We start from the raw sequence: 21999 nt of genomic DNA, 5'->3' as shown, positions 1-21999 counted from the left end.
AATTTTGAAAAATTGGTGATGTCCCCCCTCAACCTCCTCTTCAATGAGAGACAGATATGAGTGAAGATACAATATACAGGAAGAACCTCGACAGAGATAAACACAGAAAAAACACTTACAGAGGGCATGTCAATGAGTGGAATGTGTGGAATGTGAATACTTAGAAGAGCAGAAAGACAGAGAGAGGGAGAGAGAGAGAGAGAGAGAGAGAGAGAGAGAGAAAGAGAGAGAGAGAGACAGCGACAGAGAGAGACAGAGACAGAGAGGGAGGGAGGAGAAGACATATAGCTGAATTAAGGAAACTGACCATAATCTTTTGAATGGTCACTGTGGTGAAGTGAAAGCTGTGGAACATGCTTGGCTGCCAGCACCACTGAAACTGTCAGTGTTTCAGTCGTCTGTACAACAGCAAACTTACGTCAGGATCAGCCATGAGTGACAGGGCATGTTGCAAGAGTAAACCACAGGGACATGGGAATCCCTCACACAGTCTTTAAATATCTTTGTGATGGACTAATAACTGTCTGTCTTTCAGCCTATAGTTTAAGAATGTTGATGTCACTTATGGGGAGATGCCACTTACAGGAGAGAGGGGGAGAGAGACTGAGAGAGAGAGAGAGAGAGAGAGAGAGAGAGAGAGAGAGAGAGAGGCTTGTTAAATTTATTTGCATACACTTTTATTTATAGCAGTATAACTTGTGTATTTGGAGTTATTGGAATTATTATATATGTCCATATGGAGAGTATATACATGGAGATTGTTGCTGTTGGAGCAAAATATGGAAGGATCTTGGTGTAATATAATGATTTGAAAAGTAAAAGCCCAGAATTCAAAAAGCCAGTTGACCTAAAATATTAAATGTGGCCAACCTGTCCTGTTCTTAAGTCCCAGAAGTAGTTAATATTACATGCACAATCTACACTACGTACCCTGTGTTTCATTGATTTCTAAGGTGAATTTATACTTGAACAAATGCAAGCCATTTTTTCTGTCAAAAATATCACATATATGTTGAAATGTATATGAAGTAATGCTTTATTGTTGGTGGTATCTCTTACAACTTTAAACTGGCTACAGTATGTACATGTGTACACTCTAAAAAAAATTTACCATTTTAAAGCAACTTATTTCACAGCTTTTAAAAGTCAGTTTGTCCTGGGGGTATTGATGAACTCTAATTGTTCCTAGTTGGCTCAAATTTTTTAAAAAGCTGTAAAGTAAATTTTAAGTTGACTCAACTTTTTCACAGTTTTTCAGTGAGTTATACAGACGGAAACCTCAGTCACAGTCTAAAATCCCATTCATAGTTGGAAAAACATTAACAGAGTTATAACATACAACAGAAGCAGGCTAAAAGCATATCTTATGTCTGATATACTGCACGCCAGGCCAGCAGTCAGTCTATTCAGTCATTCATAGTCGTGTCAGAAATAACACAGCAGCGCTGCAGCTCTAGCCCACTCACCGCATTCTGCATTCAGCACGGCCAAACAGAATAAAGCCCTTGTGTTTACCGTAGCCTGAGCAGCTAACGATGTGGAAGTGACGTTATAACTGTTTAGCGGCGGCTGGTCAGCCAGCAGCGCTCAAAACCTCGACTAAAGCAGCTTTCGACAGCTCCTAAAGCGCACGTCAGAGATGATGACGGCGGACTTTAGCGAGGCTGCTTTTATAAACTGCAGCATGAAGACTCTCAATAGCCGCCGACATTGTAGTAAAGGGTTGGGTTCATTTGTTTAACGCGCTGAAGAATGCTCCCCACCTAACGCGCGAGAGAGAGAGAGAGAGAGAGAGAGAGAGAGAGAGTGGGAGAGGGAGAGAGAGGGAGGGAGAGAGAGGGAGGGAGAGAGAAGAAAAAGTTTCGCCGAGGGGAAGAAAGAGACTCGCGGTGCGTTACCGAGGCAACCGCTCAGGCCCCGCCCACCGCTTCACTCGGGCCTACCTGAGTCCCACTCACGTGACCGATCCTCGTGCTGCTCGTCCAATGGAAACACAGAGCAGGTGCGCTCGTGCCAGTTTCGGAGGTGGAATCTGAAGACTGGAGTAAAACACGACGACGCTATAAAGTCTCAAAACCGGAGAGGCGTAAAAATCACTCCTGACTATTTTTGGTGGAGAAAGTTCAGCTGAGACAGAGAACTCCTAAAAACGCTGTAACTCTACGTTTATGAGGAGTGTGGACTCAGAGAAGACTAAATATGACGCGTGGTGGTTTCTCCAGTTTCTCCAGCAGCTGAGGGCTGAGCGAGCACCGGGGCAGCCTACCTGCCATACCTGTCAGCCCGTTCGGACTTTCATTTCTCTCTCGCTCCTCACACTCCACAGCTGGGGTGTTTTTTTAGCCCTTCTCGTGTTCTCCTACCACATCCAGGTGAGTCGCTGAAGCAGATGAGCAGCTTCGTTCTAGCAGTGTGAATCACTGCCTATAAAAAGCCTCAAGGGGGTTTAGCAACAAACAAAAGCCTCAGGGGGACTGTGGCCGTGCTAACCGTCATCAAAAGAAGTTGGAGGCTATCACCTGGTTCAGGTTCAGCAGGTTTAGACGTGGTGAACAGCATTTCTGTTTACAAAAACAGATTTACTAACCTACTCAGATGGGTTAATGGACTAACCACTGTTGAGCCATGCTGACAGTGACAGTCACCAAAAGAGGTGAACGTCTGTGGATCTGTAGCCCATAACCACATGGAGTTTGTAATGTAGTTTGTAAAAGCAGTGCTCAGTAGTTCAGTGAAAGTTGCTCACCACAGACAGCTTAGACTTCTGAACCTTCTGAACCTTAACCAAGTGTAGCCATGCTGACAGACACTAAATTACGTGAACAACATCATCTTCTGTTACCCAATAACCAAGAAAAACAGCAGTAAACGGTTTTTACCACTGCCAACTTATACTATTAAACCTACTGAGCCTTAATAAAATGCTGCTGAATCTTAAGTGTTGCTTTTTGGTCAACATGCCAACACTTGGTTAAAGAGATTTCCTGGCCTACAACTAGAATTTGTTGGGTTATTTAGTATTCTGTAGTACGGCATTGAACCACTCAGCCTTATCTGTTAAACAGAATTCACAATTTTGTATAATTTTTGTGTTTTCTTCCATCAGTGTTCTCTCACTACAATTCCCAGCATGCATTACGCAAAAAAACATCACACAACATTTGGGATTCACGCAACAAGTCCTGACTGCTAGCCACTGATTTAGAGGCTGAAAAATACATCTGTGGTGCTAGCTAGCATTAGTAATAGAGCTAACATCAACTGGTCATCAGATGTTAAAGGTAGAATTCAGCCAGCTAGTGGGAAAATAAATAAATAAAGAGCCATTCCTCAGGTATTCACCCCAAGGCACTTTCAAAATTAGCCTTTAAATAGGAAGATGTCATTCTAGAGACTACGGCAGCGGCACTGTAAGAGGCAAGTAGGCATGTTTAAAACACATGTAGAGATGCTTTTGTCATTTGGCCGAATGTACCTTTTAGGTACACTGTAAAAAATATTTATAAGTTAAAAGTATTTAAGTATTTTTAAGTTAAAACAAAACATCGCTGCTGTTTTTGACATAATTCAAAAATGCCTGTTGACTTTTACATTGTGTGTAAACTTCATAATGAATGGACCAAAAGAAATGACCCAAAATGACTTGGAAAAAAGTCTGGTTCCATTGACTTACATTAACAGTAAACTAAGTATTTTCCTTCTCCTGTAAAGTTGCCATTTTGGAGATACAAGGTTTAGTTCTGAGAACAACAGAATCATATATATACATATTTCAGAGGTTCCCAGCTCTGGTTTAGAAGTACCCCTACCCTACACATCTTAGAATTTAGCAGTTTCCCTGTTCTAACCTTACTCTACCCCATGTCAACTCGGGAAGGACTTGTTACTCACTATAGTTCAGAAAGTCAGCTAATTAACCAATCCGCCCTCATTTGAAGGCAGTGTGTTAGAGCAGGGAAAACACCATTGATATTCATGATAAGGGTCATGACAGGACCACAGTTGGGAACCATTGACATAGTTGTTCACCACAGGTAGGCCTGAATTCTGAACCTGATGAACTTTAACCAAGTGTACCAACTGTACCCTAAAGAAACTATTTACCTTTTGCATGACATGATGATGACAGTAGCCTGTTTGTACCCAGGGTGTGAAAAAATGACAGAGAAAACTGCTCCTTGGTGGAGGTCGTTTGCGGGGAAGAGAAGGAAGGCGGCCAGAGAGTCAGCAGCCATGTTGGAACAAGAACTGGTAGCCCATGCTGCCTCGGCAACTGTCACTACCAACACGTCTACCACGAAGGAGAGCCCCACCAAGCCAGAGCAGCAGAAGGTTCCACAGCCTCAGCAGCAGGCGCCAGGGGGCACCACGCTGTCAAACGAAGACACATATGACGACTCAGCCGTACAGCCCACATTCGGTGAGGGCACAAGCCGTCGAAATCTGCGCGTGTCCCGCTCGGGCCGCTTCAAGGAGAAACGGCACATGCGCGTTAGCCTGCCGCAAAACTACGAAGACTCACAAAATCCTACAGGTAAAGGAGAGACACAGTCCCCACGCTGACTAGAAGACCATGGTTCCCAATCCTGGTCCTGGCGTACTCCCTGTCCTGCATATTCTAGTGTTTTCTTTGCTCTAATACTCTGATTCAGCATTCATGAGATGCAGTGTACTCTTAAAACTAGAAGGATAATAGCTTTAACTGCCACAGAACCTTCTGAGGTTCTTCAGACTTCACAATGCTTCTTCACACTTGCATTTACAAAATGGTTCTTTAAAGAACTATCCTTTCAAAATTCTTTAGTGACTCCTGTAGGAACTCTTTCAAAGAACCTTTTTTTAGCACCTTTATTTTAACAAGTGTGGGGGTATTAGAGCAGGTAAAACATTTAAAATGTGCAGGGGAGGAGTGCTACAAGACCATACACTGCTACTAGGGGACCATCACTATGAAGAGAATTGCAGGAACAGATAACCTCAAGGATTTACAGTGGACAAAGTCACTCTGTTAAACTGCTTTTTACCCCTGAGGAACTGAAGTGTTGCACTTAAGTTATTGTAATTTGTACTACAGACTTTTGGCCCATAAGAAATGAAGATGCAATATATTGATATCAAGTAAAATATTGATATGAAGTAAAATAGTTGCCATTTTGCTCTCTAGATGCAGAGGGTGCTGACATAAACAAATGCGAGCAGAGAACCTTCTAAAAGAAAGTAACATTTGTGAAAATTGCACTTTCAAAAAAAAAGGTACAAAACTATCACTGGGGCAGTACCCCTTTTGTCACTGGGGTGGTATATCTCAGTACCTTTGGTCATGGAATTATATTATATTTTTATTTTATTGTTGTGTTTTAAAACATTAGGTTACGAAAAGGTACAGATATGTATCTTTCCATGGGGGGAAACGTATTTAAAGTACACAATTAGACCTTAAAACCACTGTTGTACCTTTGAGGGTACATTTACATTGTTTGTGCCTTGATGAATGAGAAATGTGCCAGCACAGTGCCTTTATTTCTAACAGTGTACACTTAAACTTAAAAAAGGTGCCACAAAAGGTTCTTTGAGTGATGCCATAGAAAAGCCCCTAAAGAACCATGTTAGAAAAAGATTTTTGAGTGTGATACATGGTTCAAATGACCTTCACATTGTGTTCTTTATGTTATGTGGAGGTTATTTAAACTTTAAAAAGGTTCTTTGCACTCACACATCTCATTTACAACAATGGTTCTCTAATGCATCATCCATTTGTAAAGCTCTTTAGAGAACCGAACATAGTTCTTCTTTGGCATTGTGCAAAGAACTCTTTTTTTTTTGACACCTTCATTTTTATGAGTGTATTTTTTTATGTTTTAGTTAAAAGTTCACTTGATACATTTTGGATTTTTCTTTTTGCTTTATGAAGGATTTTATATAATATATGCATTATATTTGTATGAAGGTGGAATGACTGTTATGAGAAAGACTGGAAAAAGTCTTTCTTATAAGAAAATGAAGATTTTATCATGAAGTTTTAATCAATCTACAGAAGAACAATGTAAGAATAGTTGCTTGGTTCATATAATGACAGTTACAGGTGAATACTAAGTAGATTTTAATAAATATAAATATATTTATATAAATATAAATAATAAATGATTGAAGAATGAGTGAAATTGGATGCATCTCTCAATGCATGTTAAGTAAAGAGATTGCTCAATATTTCCACAATGAACATCTGCAGTGAGGCCAAGACTGATAAAGTGCCAATAAACTCATAAGAGGATTTCTGAACACATTATTTTTACATTGGCTACCAAATATATAATTTTCTGAGTCAGACGCTGTTAGTGAATTTGAAATGATGGAGCAGGTATGCTAAGAAAACAGCCCAGTAAGCAGGGATAAAAGAAAGACATCAGAAGTACTGACATATGGAAGTGGGCCAGATGCATTTATTGTGTTTTATGTATTAGGTCTGTAGTCTTAAAAGGCCACGTACAACAGACATAAAAATCTGGACTATAAGCAAATAACTAAAGAAAAAAAGTGAAAAGCAACATTAATATCATATTGAGCTTGAACATATTTCAGATTTGAAACTCTTTACATGACAAGACATAACATTGCACTCCTGCCATTGTGATCAGGTCTTTGAAATGCATAACTCTGTATATGAAGAACTTTGAATAAACACAAATACTGTTTTGGATTACAATAAAAGGTCATCCTTTCATATGCTTGGCTTGTGCTCATATCTAGCAGTACAAGACAGTGCTTGCGTGCAGACTATAGGCTTCTGTTCACAACTGTGAAAATGTAATCACTATAATGGGTGGAGCAGCTAGACTGGCCATGAATGAGATGTTATTAGAGCTACAGTATTTAAAACTGTATTATTGTGCTTAATAGTTGTCACTTTGCCCACGGCTGTCATCCTTAGGCCTGATCCACCCTGTGTCACAGCATTCTCTCTCTCTCTCTCTCTCTCTCTCTCTCTCTCTCTCTCTCTCTCTCTCTCTCTCTCTCTCTTTCCCTTCCCCTCCCTCCCTCCTTCCTCCCTGAGGAGGCCTAAAATAGGCTCTCTACAGGGGTGCTATCTTCAGATTTAGACTACACCAGTGGCCTTTATCCGCTCTAATGTGGATATATTTCCAAAAACAAACAAAAAATTACATGTATAAAAAAATGGCTACATTTAAGTGGGTGCCCCTAAAATAAATTAATGCTTTATAAAGCACAAGGGAAAAGCTAGTAACTATATTGTATGCTGTTAATAGCCTACATGTGGCTAATGGCTAACATAATCAATACGGTTTAATTATGATTAGATTTAATTAGATTTAATCTCTCTCTCTCTCTCTCTCTCTCTCTCTCTCTCTCTCTCTCTCTCTCTCTCTCTCTCTCTCTCTCTCTCTCTCTCTCCACCGCTAGAGGTCGAGCCCGTTTGCGAGCACACAGAACTGGGCTGAGCCACCGCCAATCATTTGTTGCATCAGCCAATCATATCACAGATTCTGTCTGACGGTCACAGTTTGCCTTGGCCAGTCAGGAACGAAAATAAAGAAGGCGAGCTTTCGGCTGGATGAAGTTCACAGAATGTGATCGACTGGCCAGGAAAATGTAGTAGTGGACAGTGGTCAGTTTACTAATATTCCTTGGTCGCTTGGACAGAGAAATGAGTAGTAGCTGGAGACACTTAACTGAAAAACAAATATATTTATTATTCACCACCAGACACTTTTGATCGTTTATGTATTTTTCAGCACGGGAGCTTTTGCATTATATTTTATTTTTATATTGTAATGGTTATTTTCGGTGGAATATGCCACAAAAAGAGAAAAATTGCTCCTAACAAACTTCACCTCCTAAGCTGATAGATGTTGGATATAGTAAGAAGTTCCAGATGGTTGTTCCACGAACTCAGAGTTTTGTGCCTTATATTTAAAATTCAGTTTGCAACATCCATTCACAAGAAGCATCAGTCTATTTTGTAACCCTTGCAGTGCTTTGCTACACACTTTAAAAAGGTGGTTCATCAAGGGTTCTTTAGTTAAGGCAATGGTTCTGTATAGAACTATGAGCTCTATATAGAACAATTTCATGCTCAAATGATTCTTTACTTGGTGAAATGGCTCTTCAGACTGATGGAGAACATGCTGTATATGGTTCTATATATATCCTTGTTGAAAATGGTTCTGTATAACATCTGCAATTGTTACGAAGTCAAGCTTGTAATAATAGAACCCTTTTCAAAAAGGAACATTCTCCATCAGTCTTAAGAACCATTTCACCATGTAAAGAACCATTATATAGAACTCATAGCTCTACACAGAACCATTGCCTCTACTAAAGCACCCTTGAAGACTTTAAGAGTGGTTTGCCACCACTGCTATATATTACAGCAAGACTCTGGAGCTCCGCCCTCTTGTCATCTCATTTGCGTATGGCGTTACGCTGTCGTCGTGCGTTCAGAGTGGGTAACGGCTCTGAGTGGAGTCTGATGTTCAGCACTGAATGACGGGCAGTGAGTTTACCGCTGAACTGGCTGTACGCGCCGGACAGAGGGCTGATTTATCTGTTTTGGGCCACGCGCATCATTATTATGTCTCTTTTATAGCTGAAGCCGAATAAGAAGATGAGTTTTCAGTTCGGGGAGCGTAAATGAGAAGCGGACGCCTGACCGTGGTAAAGTTTTGAATGGCAGTTGTCTAATTTTAACCGGAGCTCGGCGGCAGTAACAGTATCTCACGGGTCAGCGCGCGCGCTATGCGGTCACAGCCTCACAGCAGCGCTGAGAGAGAAGAGCTGAGAGAAGTTTAGCCTTCGCCTGCTAACTGAGGTAAACTATCCCTTCATTCAAGCTCGGACAGCACACATAGTGAACAGATTACATTACACAGGCTTTCCTCATGAACAGAACCGTTAGTTCAGGGTGGGCTTTCCTACAGTTTCAGTTGGTCACCTGTGGGCGAGTGTCAGTCATAGTGCTGGTTAAACTGAGAGAAGAAAATACATTTATAACATGAAAAGTACGACCACTAACAGTTAATAACTGTTATTAGGCTAACAGTCTGTTGGTCACTCTGACAAGTTACCTCATTAATCGAAGTATTATGCTCTTATCGTTTCAAACAGTATGGTATGTCCTTCTTTTTGAGGTCCCTGCTTGTGTCTGTTATCTTGTATGTGATTTTTGAGTGTCCGGTAATCTTTATACTGCATGTCATTGCTTTATTGCCATTAAATTACTCCCATTGGCTTATCAAGCCAAATGTTAGTGGAGAACTCCCAAAGTCTGGTTTGATGTCTGCTCTTGCTTAAGGGTTTTGTCTCAAGTCAAACAGAGAGGATGTTGTCATCTCATGTCCTTGAAGGCAGCACCTGTTTGATTCAGGTTTAGTTCAGGGCATTCCAGGCTTCCAAGAATGCTCATTTCACCTGGCAGAGGGGAGTGTGTGTGTCTGTGTGTGTGCTTTGTTTACCTGACCTTTGATTAGTCCAGACTCCCATGCTGGATGTTAGCTGGTTCCAGTGCAAATAAATCTCCTCTCTTTAAATTATTCTTTTATAATATAGTATTATTCCCTATTATATCATCACAATTGATTTTCCGCATGTTTTCTTCAGCAGTAAGCACTGTGTGAGCAGCACTGTGTGTAAGTTCCTAATGAGACTCTGGGGAATCACGCGGGTGTCGTCAGGAAGCAGGCTGTTGTCAAGTGGCACGCTGCTTCTCCAGGCCCGGTACAATGAACTTATGCAACTTATGCTGGGGGCTGTGCAGCTGAAGGTTTCAGTAAGCCATTCACATCAATTCCAGTGATGTTCCTGGAACACAAAAACAAGCACAGGATTTCCCCAAGTTCATGATCTGTCCTCTACTCTTAAAAACTGAATAAGGTTCCAAAATGGTTTGATTGAAAAACCTTTAATTGCTATAAACCAGGACTGAAGTCAAAAAGTTGCCCATATAAAACATTTTTTTATACAATTTCTTATTTAAAAAATCTTTTAGGTTGTAAGTACTTCAAGGAACAAAACATATGGCATAATTTGATACAGAAAAAAATTGTAAAAACCTGATATATAACCCACCTCCTTCTTTACTTCCGTATTGTTTCATCTTTTTGGCCCTTGGCCCTCCCCAAACATCGCATTTGGCCCCCCAAGAGGTCCTTTTAACTTTAAAAAAGTTTTTCACACTCACTTGTCTCATTTATGACAATGTTTCATTACATAACCATCCATGGCAAGGTTCTCTAGGGAACCAAACTGATCCTTTATGGCATCGCTCCAAATAACCCTATTATTCTTAAGTGTGTGCCTCAGAATCAAGTTGTGTGATCAAACTGGTATGAATAGAAGCTCCCTGGTTTCAATAAAATGCAAATTCATGTTCATGAGTTCTTTTCAACTCTGTCCTCTAATTTTATGTACTTGACATAACTGAAACTCAACACATTCCAAACTAATAACAACTTTTTAGGGACACTGCTGCTGCACTGCTCAGCTATGCATTTACCCACAGAATGTACCACTTCTACCACTGAGAGACCGTGGGCCTCGCCAGAGGTTAGGCAGCTACACGTCCCAAACAACAGCCTTCATTGTTGATTCCTGATCTCTCGGGCTCTTGGAAGAAGTTCACATTTAACACTGCTCTGAGACCAGCGTTTTCAGTCTCACAAAGGGCTAAGGTTACGGCCTGCATGGTGAGAAGCAGAATGTAAAAGAGCAGCTTCTGCGCTGATCTCTCCAGGACCTTTTTGTCGGCCATTGTGGGAGAAGTAGCTGGTTTTACCCTTGAGAGGAAGCAGAATTCCTGTTGGCCACGTCTCATGATGGACAAATTTCCTGCCAAGCACATCTTGGAGTCTCATGGAGAAAGAAGTGGGGGAGGTCACTGTGACATGAAAAAACAATGGACCACAGCATGTCCATGCTGACATTTGGAATGTGTAACAGTGTAGAGGGAGAGAAACAGAGCGGGACAGAGATAAAAACTTGGGCCATCATGATGAATGTACTTTACTTTACATACTTTACTTTTAATGTAAGTCAATGGAAAATATTAATTTTAATGGGAAATGAGTAACCCCTAACCTTTTACTGTAGCTACTGTATAATTTTCAGTAGTTACTGAGTAATAAATCTTATGATTATAACTGTATAAAACGAGTTCAAAAAGGATAAAAATACAGCCATCTGCAAAAATTTAGAGAAGATGCTAGAAAAATGGATTGGATTATAATAAGTCTATAGTGTATATATTACAGTTTTTCTACTTTGAGAACCATTCCTGTATATCACAGACTTAATATTATATGTGTCTGATACAGTAGTGGGGCAGTAGAAATGCCTAACCAGCTGCATTATAAATGAATACTATTTCAAAATCTAAGATATTAGAATCTACAGGACTATGACTGAGAAGAGATCCTCTAATTTTATTGTTGTGAATGTGAAGCACTGTATTGTATTGGCATTGATTTTCAGGCCTATACAGGAAGCCTTAGGAAATCATAAAATTAGGGTTTATCTTGGGCATATTATTTTTATTGTCTATATTCCACTCCTGTGTAAATCATGTTAGTGAGTTCAATATGTTTTTAAAAGAATTCTAAGTCACACCAAAATAATTTAATCAAACTGAATTGGTGAAACTTGAGGTGTCATAATGAATTGAATTGTTTACAAAAGATCACAATCACAATCAAATCAAACAAAGGTCAGAAATGTACAACCCTTATAGAGTAATGCTGTCAGATCAAATTAGTGCATGGAGAATTCAAAACAAGTAAAACCTGAGGATGCCATATAAAGTTAGTGTGGGGGATTATGAGGTATACATGAGTGGTTTACTATATCCATATTTTACAGGTTTTCAAAGGCAGCCATGCCTGTCCCTCCACCTCCACCTCCCCCAGCACCTCCGCCACCACCCCCACCAGCTCAATTACAGGTAACATACACACAAACCAACAGATAAACCACAGACATGCAACAGTGCATGTGTATGTACACTTTCACAGTCACACACATCCATTCTGTCACTTCATATTGCCACATTCCTCCTGTGAACCACCTGGACAGACCTGCATTATTAATTAGAGATAAAATTACTCACACACACACACACACACACACGCTGGGGCAGACGGCACTCAGTGGTGTCACATTTTCAGAGTTGGCTCTCTACAGTCTCTCATGGGTAATTCATGCCTCCTTTTTAACTCTCTCTCTGCACAGTGCCACCTCTGGTCCTTCTGAACACTGCAATACATTTATAAGCACCTTTGAAGTTACCTAAAGATGCTGTACAATAGCAAATGATAGGAGACCTCATAATAGAACCTTTAAACAGCATGTGAAAACTATTACTAATATCAAGTCAATATTAAAATGAAAGCAGTAATAAAATTAAAACATAAGAATGTAACAGTCAAACAACATAAATCAGAACAGAGGATAAACACACAATAAAAACACAATATACTATATGCTAAACTACTATTCAGAAGTTTGGAATGTTTAGGTTTCAGATAGATGTATAAAATGTATACATCTGTGTTGCCATTGGTGGTACTGTAGAAAAAGTACAGATAAGCTCACTGGACAAAAAATGCCTTCATAACCAGTCCTGTCAAGTTAGTAATGCTCCGGTCTCTTCCTGTCCTTTTTAGCCCATTCTGCTATAAACTGGGTGCACGTTTCAGCCAAAATAGGTGTGCCTATTTTAACATTTCACCTGCTGTTTCACATTGAGAGCTGTTTCACATTGAGAGTGTCAGTGTTGTGTTCTGCTTTGTACATGAAGCACAAAGATACTGAAGGAGCGGGCTAAAATGGACAGGAACATCATGCATGTGAAAGATTTTTGGTCTAGTAAGCTCATGAAGAGCTGTTAAGAAGGCTGTAAACTCCACTGGAGGGACATCTGGGAAACAGGTTTTTAGATTGGGTCCACACTGTATATGTATGTTTAAATTAGGAGTTTCATAGTAGTTCAGTGAATAGTCTGTCTTAAAACTATTAACTGATTAAAAAGCCCGGAGTTCAAAAGTTAATGTTTAGCTACAGTGAGGGGGGGAAAAGTACTTTTAAATACATCAATTCTAGATATTAATGCTGCAAGAAAGGTTCTTGTGCACATTGCATCTGGTGTTATTATAGTACACACTACCATTGTTTGGGAAGATTTCATGCAACAAGTAGCAATTACGGCTAAGGTGAAGGAGCATTCTAAAGTTCTCAGAGACAACATTAATAAACAATACAAAAATGGAAACAGTTGCAAAGAAAAAGTTTGCAGGATGACCTGAAGGCAGCAGGAACAGCAGTTACACAGAGACATAGGGCAACAAGCAATGAACTACACTGTGATTATTTCAGTTCTTATAACCCATGTAGAACTTGTCTGCTAAAGTATTTAGACAATCAGAGCTCTTTTGGAACAATGTACTCTGGTTAGATAAAACAAAAATAGAACTATTTTGCAATAATTCGACTGGTTGTGTTTGTTGGAAAAAGACAGACATGCATATGATCCCAAGACCAACATGCCCACAGCGTATGGAAGTATGGAGGTGGGAACATCATGATATAAGGCTGCTATTATTAGGGCATTACACACAATTGAAGGAAATATACTAAGACATATTAGAGGAAAGTTTAACCTCATCGACCAATAAACTGAATCTAAGGAGAAAACAAACATTTCTATCAGACAATGGCCCCAAACATACAGCCAAAATAACTCAAGACTAGTTTCTGCCTGAAGTCCTGAAAATTTATGGAGGATTTTAAAATTATGAAAAGAGTCTATCAGAGGGATTCTCGTAACCTTGTGGAAGATGGTTTGCCAAGAATAATGTGTCAAAATTGAACCACAATGCTGCAAAAAGCTAATTACTTCTTACTATAGATGTCTCAAAGCAGTAACTGCCAACATTGGCTTTGCAACAAAGTACTAATGCTGCTGGAAGGATATTAAATAACAAAAACAAAAGTGTCTGAATACTTGTTTCCCCACTCTCAACATCTTGAATGTGAAATGAATCTTGAGTATATTCTTGCCGACGTGTTAGTGTCATAACAGCTATCATAAATTCACTCACTCATCTCTCTCTCTCTCTCTCTTTTTCTCCTCCAGACACAATCTGAGCCTCCTAAAATCCAGCACTCTGAGGGAGGAGGTCGCAGTGCGCTCCTTGCAGACATACATAAGGGGATCAGACTGAAGAAGGTCACTCAGGTCAATGACCGCAGCGCCCCTGTTCTCGACAGTGAGTCCAAATTAAAACATCTCACATTAAATCTGCCAGGTTTATGTGATTCAGTTGAAGGAATGAAGTTATGGTCACTTGAGCTCAATCAGTTTGTTTACAGGCTTGACTCTGTTTGTGTGTCAGGGCCTGGTCAGATGATCTGGTTTAGACTGCATGATCTTACATCTGGAAAACTAAAACATCTAGACTGTCTGATTTGATAGTTTGGGCAGCTCTGCCTTTTTATCACAGTGTTAGATCACGCTCTCTGAGTCATTAGTGAAGTTGTTTCTTGGTGACCTGAAAAACCAGTTAACAAATAACCTGTGTTACAAGAGTTTTAGAGTACTGTTTCAGTTCTACATGAGTGGTACACATTCCTGGGCTAAGGTCAGAAATGTTGTGTCAGCCTAGAAGTCTGCACCACATCTGCATAATTACTCAAATGTGAAGATGTGTAAAAGACTGATTCATACAGTGAGAATGGGGAGAGAGGAGAGAGGGAGAGGGTTCTGTCTGCTGATAAGTCCTGGCTTATCTGTGACAGAGCTATATTTAATGCCAAGGTCCACCAGTGGCTCTCACTCACACGTGTCATTATAGGAAGGAATGCAGAGCAGCAGATACAGACTACAGACAGATGGAGAGAAGTGAGGGAATGAAGATGAAACAGAATTCAGGGAAGGGTGCTAGATATTAAACCCTAACCAACTGGCTGTTGTATGTGTGTATACCCATTAATCTCCAGAGCCCAAAGTGAGCAGTGTGGATGGCAGTGGGAGTGGTGGAGGCTCTAGTGGACCACCTGCACAGGGACCCACTTTGAGTGGGCTTTTTGCTGGAGGGTTTCCTGTCCTCAGGCCAGTTGGACAGAGAGACAAAAGCTCACACCACAGTTCAGGTAACCCATCTAGAGCTGGGCGATATGGCCAAAAATGTTATCACGATAAACAAAATTCATATTGTTTGATATCAATACATACCGCGATAAATGTCATATCTTTATTTCTTTCAAGTTTGAAGGCTGATTTTTGCTCCTGGGTGGTTACTTGCTGTTTTAAACTTTATGGTCGGAACACGACAAACACTCGCCAAACAGTGGAACATTTCACAAATCTGTCACGGGAGAGTGGGAGAAAGTGTCTGCTGAGCTGTTTTTACAGCTGGAAAAGCATGGCTATTTTGTAATAGTCATAATTTAAGAAAGAAAACAGATTATTTTTAGCTGGTGACGAGCGCTCGGCTACCCCGTTACAAATGACATCACAGTATTCAGACACCAGCTGGCGACAACTGGATTTCTCTATACTATCGTAGTAGTTTAAGTGGTGAACCGCAATATATCTAACACCAGACAAACAGAGTCCTCTTTTTAGGTACGTTTAAACTGAAAGCGGTGCTTTTGTGTCGTGTTTGATCTACAGAATCATCAATTCGCCATGCTGTGCGAGTGAAAGAGCGCTGCTTCAAGTTAGCCAGCTGTTAAGAACAGCTAGCCTGGAAAGCTAGCACTCTCCCGCTCTCCAGTGCCTCACAGCTTCCTCAGTTTACTTTCGTTTAAATCAGGGCTGTAATTTACATGAACCCACTTCTTTCTTTCACTTTCGTTGCTTGGGAATGCACTAATACTTAAATATGATTGTCCGAGCGCTGTAACAGAGCTGTAGTTGTGAGGGTTGTGATTTAACGCTGCTAAAGCTGGTTAGGATGTTAGGAAAGAGGTGAGTTCACTGTAGGACAGTACAGTTATGCCACTTATCTCATCACTCACACTCGGTCACAGGAGAACAGATCGCCTGTCGCTCCACTCAAACAGGGAACGTATAACTCCGGAAGTGTGAGAATGGTGTATTATATCGAACATTTATCGAACATGTATTATCGCTCAATCGAGGAAAAGTTATATCACGATAATTATCGTTGTCATTTTATCGCCCAGCCCTAACCCCATCTAGTCCTAATACACTGTTGTATTGTTCAGAGGTTGACATAAAAAAGTGTAGACATGGATTTTTATTTTTGGTGCGTTACAGGCTAGATATGTGTCTTAACTTTGTCAAAATGCAAGCCTGTTTTTTCAACTACACATGAATGAAACAGAGATCCAGTCAGATCACACACTCACTTTCTATAGTGTTATAAACTATATTTAAAATAATAATGTACTAATGATAATTTACCTTGTTGTTGTGGCAGTTTAAGAGCAGCTCCTGTGCTGTACTAACAGTGTGTGGAAGAGACTCTTCTCTGACACAGCAGTGAAAACTTGTAATTGTGATTTTGTTTCAATAAACAGATCTGCTGTTTGTGCTGTCAAATTTATACCTGCAGTAAAAAATGTTTAATTAGAAAAGAAAGAAGAATAAGAGAAAATGTATATAAACTATATAGACAAAAGTATTGAGACACACCTCTTAATTATTGAGTTCAGGTATTTCAGGTACACCCATTGCCAGGTGAATAAAATAAAAAAGGGGAAGACCCTTTTCTGTTCCAGCATGACTGAAGCCCCAGTGCACAAAGCAAGGTCAGTGAAGGCATGGGTGAGTTAGGTGTGGAAGAAATTGACTGGCCATCAGAGAGCCCTGACCTAGAACAGAGGTTGCAAGCCCTCTCATCCAGCATCAGTGTCCGATCTCACAAATGCTCTTCTGGATGAATGGGCAACAGTTCCCACAGACACACTCCAAAATCTTATAGAAAGCCTTCCCAGAAAAGGGCAAGCTGTTATAGCTGCAAAGGGAGGACCAACTCCATATTAATGCCTATGGATTTGGAATGGGATGTCATAAACGCTTCTGTTGGTGTAATGTGTAGGTGTCCCAATATTTTTGTCCATTTAGTGTATATACATGTATATTTCTTTAACATTTCCATATATTAGTCAGAACTGTCCTATCTAAAGGCTTTTATTAATTAAATTTGTTTTACGATTTTACAATTTTGGTGGCTTAAAAAGGCAAAGCATCTGAATACTAAATAGAGAAAGAATGCCAACATATTGAATAACAAGTGCTTGAGTATTCTAATTATTCAGGCCAGCTCTACTCATTACATTATTACTATTTTTACACCGTTTATGTTGTGTAAACATTTAATGTCATCAGAAATAGTCCAATAAAGTGAATAAAGTTTTGTTATATCATTGTATAGTAATGTTAAGAGTGTTTTTCCTACTTCTATATAAGTTTACATTCCAGGAATATGAGGTTTTGATTCAGGCAATAATCCTGACAGATTGCAATGCAATCCTTGAAACACAGGGGAGCAAAATAGCTTCTGTCCTTTAGTTAAATGTCAGTGGCGGCAAAGTGAGAGGAACTGAAGGAACCAATAATAACAGAAGACGGCTATCTGTTACACAAGGACTAGCCTACGATCTTGTAGTTGATAATAGTTCATTAGGAAAAAGTAATAATTGATAGGTTAATCACTTACAGAAATCATCATTATTTGCAGCTCTCCTGGTGATAGAGGTGATAAGAGGACATGGTAGAACTGAAGTTTGTGTGTTTCTGTCCCTCTTTGTGAGTATGTTTATTTGTTTGTTTGTCTGTCAGTGTCTCGATCTGGCTCCTCTGCCAGTCTGAAGCAGCCGCTGTGGAACCTGCCATCTCAGGGAGAAAGTTTAAGGCGCAGCACCCCAGACCTCTCTCCTTCCCACAGACCTTTAGAAAGGTCCTCCTCTCTCACTAAAGCACGCCCTGCCTCCTCGTACACAGCTCCACCTTCCCCCAGCCAGCCTGCACCTCCAAGCTTTAAGCCTCCATCCTCTGCGCCCACCTCCACACCTCCTCCTCCTCCACCTCCTCCTTTATCACTTTTTCCAGAACGGGCCAGTAACAGACCTCCTCCTCTCCCTTCCTGTCCACCTCCGCCCCCTCCTTCCCAAATCACCAAGCCCACCTGGTTACCTGTCCAATCACACTCTATCCCTATGCCCACAACTCCGCCTCCGCCCCCACCTCCCTCAGCCCCTCCCTCCTTGCTTCCTGATAGGTCATCTGGGTTCTTCTACCCCCCACCTCCATCTCTAGTCCTATCAGACACTAAGTTTGGGAACTGCAGGGACAGTCAGTTGGGCTCTCCTCCTCCACCTCCTCCTCCGCCTCTGCCTGCATCTTTTGCGCCCAGTCTTCCCTCGTCTCTACCCCCACCTCCACCACCACTGCCTCCTAAAGCACCAACCATACCCCCACCATCATACAGGCCTTCAGTTCCCCCACTGCCCCCCTCTTACCCCTGCACTGCGCCCAGCCGGAGGCCCCCTGCAGTACCCAGGAGTGCAGGTACAGTCTCATTCTGGAGGAACTTAGGTTTCTGTCATTAAAGTTTCTTTGCCTGGATTATAATGGATAAGGACACTCTGTTAGATAAAGACTGGCCTTAGCATCTTGTAGATGACCTGCTGTACTAATGATGAAACTAAGGCTGCTCAATATCCCACATGAAAGAAAAATCAAAAATTATTTCCTTAATATAGTTCCTCCTAGACTACAATAGGATCATATAGAAAGAAAAAGGAGACTAAGTCTTCTGCTGCTCAGATATTTCTCCTGAGCAAAAGACCTCAGTAACCTCACATGTCTGCTTTTGAGGTTTAGTGGAGATCTAACATTGTTCTCAGATTTGCCAAGATACTGACACTTCGATTGAACTGTTATCTCACCTTTATCTCATTCCTTTTTGTCTAATTTTAAGAGAATTATCATTAAGTCTCCTGGGCGATCAACAAGGAACATTTAAGCAATAAATTTTTCCTCTGGGAGATTGTTTGTTAACTGTTGTTACAATATTGGCTTTTGCAATACTAATTTCAGTGCTCTTTAAATGCTCTAACCAATCACAAAATGGTTTATTGTGTGCTGTAAGCTTCCTGATCAGTCACAAACATTCCATGAATCAAGGCCCAAAAATGTAAATAATGTTTGACAAAATAATGCAGGCCAGTCTTTAACTGTGTCACAACGGTGGTTCACATTGTGTAATTAATCACAAGGTAAATTGTAACTGAGATACGTAGCAGTGGATTTGCAATATGATATTTTGTTCATATCATGCAGTCCTGATTGAAATTGCCTTTGATTTAGCTTGGGTTTAACAAGGTGTCCTGTAAACATGATTAATTTGCAGGTGCTGGCCGATTGGCTCCTCCCCCTGCTCCACCTGCCCGTTCTCCTACCACTGAATTGTCCTGCAGAATCCCACCTCCACCCCCACCTCTGCCTCCAGCTCCACCCAGCTCATTGAGGAACGGACTCCTGCACAGCCTCGGTAAACTCCCTAATAATAATTAAGAAATTAAAATTAAAATTAAATTGGATCAAGAAAACAGAATTGTTACTAACGCAAGCTAGCATTAGTGAGCACACAAGATCAGAAAAACATGCCTCTGTTGCTATAGCAACCTTAGCATCCTTTACTCAGGTTGTATTCAAAGTAGGACTTCAGACTGAAGTCTGGTTGTGGATTTTATAATAGTTGGCAGTTTAACAGTTAATGTAACTGATTGGCCACTTTACCATCACATCTGATAAAGTGAGCTACTGTATGTAACACTGAGTGAGAGAATTAATATGCTAATTATTGCTTTCATACCAAGCCACATTCATTATTTTCATAATCATTACTTTTTTTTTTAGATGACTTTGAATCTAAGTTTCAGTTCCACCCAATTGAGGACTTCCCTCCTCCTGAAGAGTTCAAGCCCTTCCCAAGAATATACCCAAGCAAAGAGAACAGAGGTACAACAGTCTTTATATCTGTGTATGAATATGGTTTGTGGAGGATAAACAATTCCAGGTTCACTCACATTAAGCTCCATGCTGACACAGTGCATATATACACAACCTTGAACCAGATTTGCAAACTGTCAATCTCTCTGAGATGCAATGTTCTAAAATATTATTATGAATATATAAATATTATATGCTTACATGTTGTGCATAAAATTTACAACACTTATAAACCTTAAATTGAGCTCAGCACCAAATGTACACAGCCAAACTGAGTAAAGCACAAGTGATGTTGTCTTTAGACCCTTACTGCTTTCAGAAATCTGGTATTACACTGATAAAGGAATGGTTCGGTAAGTAATGCTAATATAAAGTGTATAAAGTGATCATTCACTTTGCTTCATTTCATTCAAAAGTGTGATATTCTTTTTCCCCACAGTGTCATCTCAGCCTCCTGGCATGAAGACATATTTAAGATGAAAGTACGGATGTCATGCTTGGTGCTAAACTAAATCAGACCACTTTTCTTATCATTGTCTTTGTTGATGAGGAGAACACAATTCCAAAGTCATCTCTGTAAATTTGTGCAATATGTTGCCTCAGACACGGAATTTTCATTATAGACTTCTGGATCTAATTAAAAAAATGACTTTTGGCAATAATGCACAGCGTCCTAACCACTAACCAAAGCCACAGGCCTGATTTTGGAAGAGCTCTCACATTCTTGGGATAGTGGAGTTACTGTCCATCTCAAAACCTCATAGTATTTTAAACTGACATTAACATTAGCAACTTCTAGCTGTATATACTGTATCACACCTAACTTTTCTTACAATACCCTTGAATGGGTCTCTGTCATTATCATATCAGTCCTAGGAGCAGAATGATGCATTAGCGGATGGATAAAGGGCAGACAGAGAGATTATGCTTTTTTGTGTAATGTGTATCTAAGAATGCTAAGTTGATGATGTTTACAATGATAAGTCAGTGCTTTCCTCAAAAACAAACATTTTCCAGGCTTGGTGGTGAAATGTGAGATGTGACATGACAGAATGTGAGTAAGATAGTACAGATAGTCCCCTCCATGCTTCCACAAGATTTAAAAAGACAGCAAAATTGCTTTTAAAAATGTTAATATACCACTTATGCAGAAGTGCAGAACTCTAACATCTGTATCTTATGGTCAGACCTGATAAAGAACAGAACATCTAATCTAATAGCTCAACTGAAACTATTTCATTTCGTTTGCAAGTCCTGTCCTTTTGACTGTTGAGGATAGTGATGTTTCTGTACATCATTGTACTCCCATTCAGGTGAAAGTACACAACTAAATGAAGCTAACAGAGCCAAGAGCTTTCAAACTAATAGCTAAAAGATGTTTTGCTAAAATCTTCACACAATAACCTGAGGACATGCTGGTTTGAAACTATTTCTGTCTTTTGTATAAGACCATTTTGAACCTGAAACTGGATGTCATTTTATGTTCTATGACGGAGCCTTGAGAGGTCATGTTTGAACCACATATTTTGTAAGATACACACACAAAAAAGAGACACACCGTGAAAAGAGAGCAGCTGTAATGAATATGGACTGACTGAACCTCTATGAATTAAACTAAACTTAACCTGCTTTAATTTTTTCTCATTTACACCACCTAAAGTTATATTTGATCAATGAGGCAGAGCTCTAAGTAGCAAAGCAGAGGACTTTATTATTTTTTCATACTAAAATGAGTGAGACTGTTTGTATGAGTGTGTTGGTTTCTTTTTGTCTCTTCAATATCAAATATGAATGCATGACATTTTATATAAGATGCAGGACAGTTTAGTCTGAATTTTGTCTGATCAAGTTGTATAAAGACATGCTCACAATACACTCTGGGAAACAGTGCCATCAACTGGAATGAATCTCAATGTAAATCACTGTTATAACTCATGCCTGAATAAATAACTGTCTAACTTGAGCAAATTTCCTGGAATTCAATTATTATACTTGTAGTTAAAAAAAAC

At 40.0% G+C, this 21999-nt stretch overlaps 2 protein-coding genes across 2 annotated transcripts; both read left to right on the top strand.

Moving 5' to 3' along the window:
• The first annotated feature begins 1807 nt into the window (after nt 1-1807).
• Nucleotides 1808-6271, top strand: LOC118805838 (proline-rich protein 15). Its single transcript, XM_036566947.1, has 2 exons — nt 1808-2372; nt 4148-6271. The coding sequence occupies exon 2, from the start codon at nt 4159-4161 to the stop codon at nt 4561-4563; it is 405 nt and encodes a 134-aa protein (XP_036422840.1). The 5' UTR covers nt 1808-2372; nt 4148-4158; the 3' UTR covers nt 4564-6271.
• Nucleotides 6272-8448: 2177 nt separating this feature from the next.
• wipf3 (WAS/WASL interacting protein family member 3) lies at nt 8449-21953 on the top strand. Its single transcript, XM_036566946.1, has 8 exons — nt 8449-8827; nt 11869-11950; nt 14141-14273; nt 15004-15156; nt 17816-18544; nt 19389-19529; nt 19898-19999; nt 20430-21953. Exons 2-8 carry the CDS (start codon nt 11885-11887, stop codon nt 20468-20470), a joined length of 1365 nt encoding a protein of 454 aa, XP_036422839.1. The 5' UTR covers nt 8449-8827; nt 11869-11884; the 3' UTR covers nt 20471-21953.
• The last annotated feature ends 46 nt before the right edge of the window (nt 21954-21999 follow it).

The sequence above is a fragment of the Colossoma macropomum genome, unplaced genomic scaffold (assembly GCF_904425465.1).
Source record: "Colossoma macropomum unplaced genomic scaffold, Colossoma_macropomum, whole genome shotgun sequence".
NCBI lineage: Eukaryota > Metazoa > Chordata > Actinopteri > Characiformes > Serrasalmidae > Colossoma > Colossoma macropomum.
Note: the sequence above shows the minus strand (reverse complement) of the source record. Positions and strands in the feature narration are given on the sequence as shown.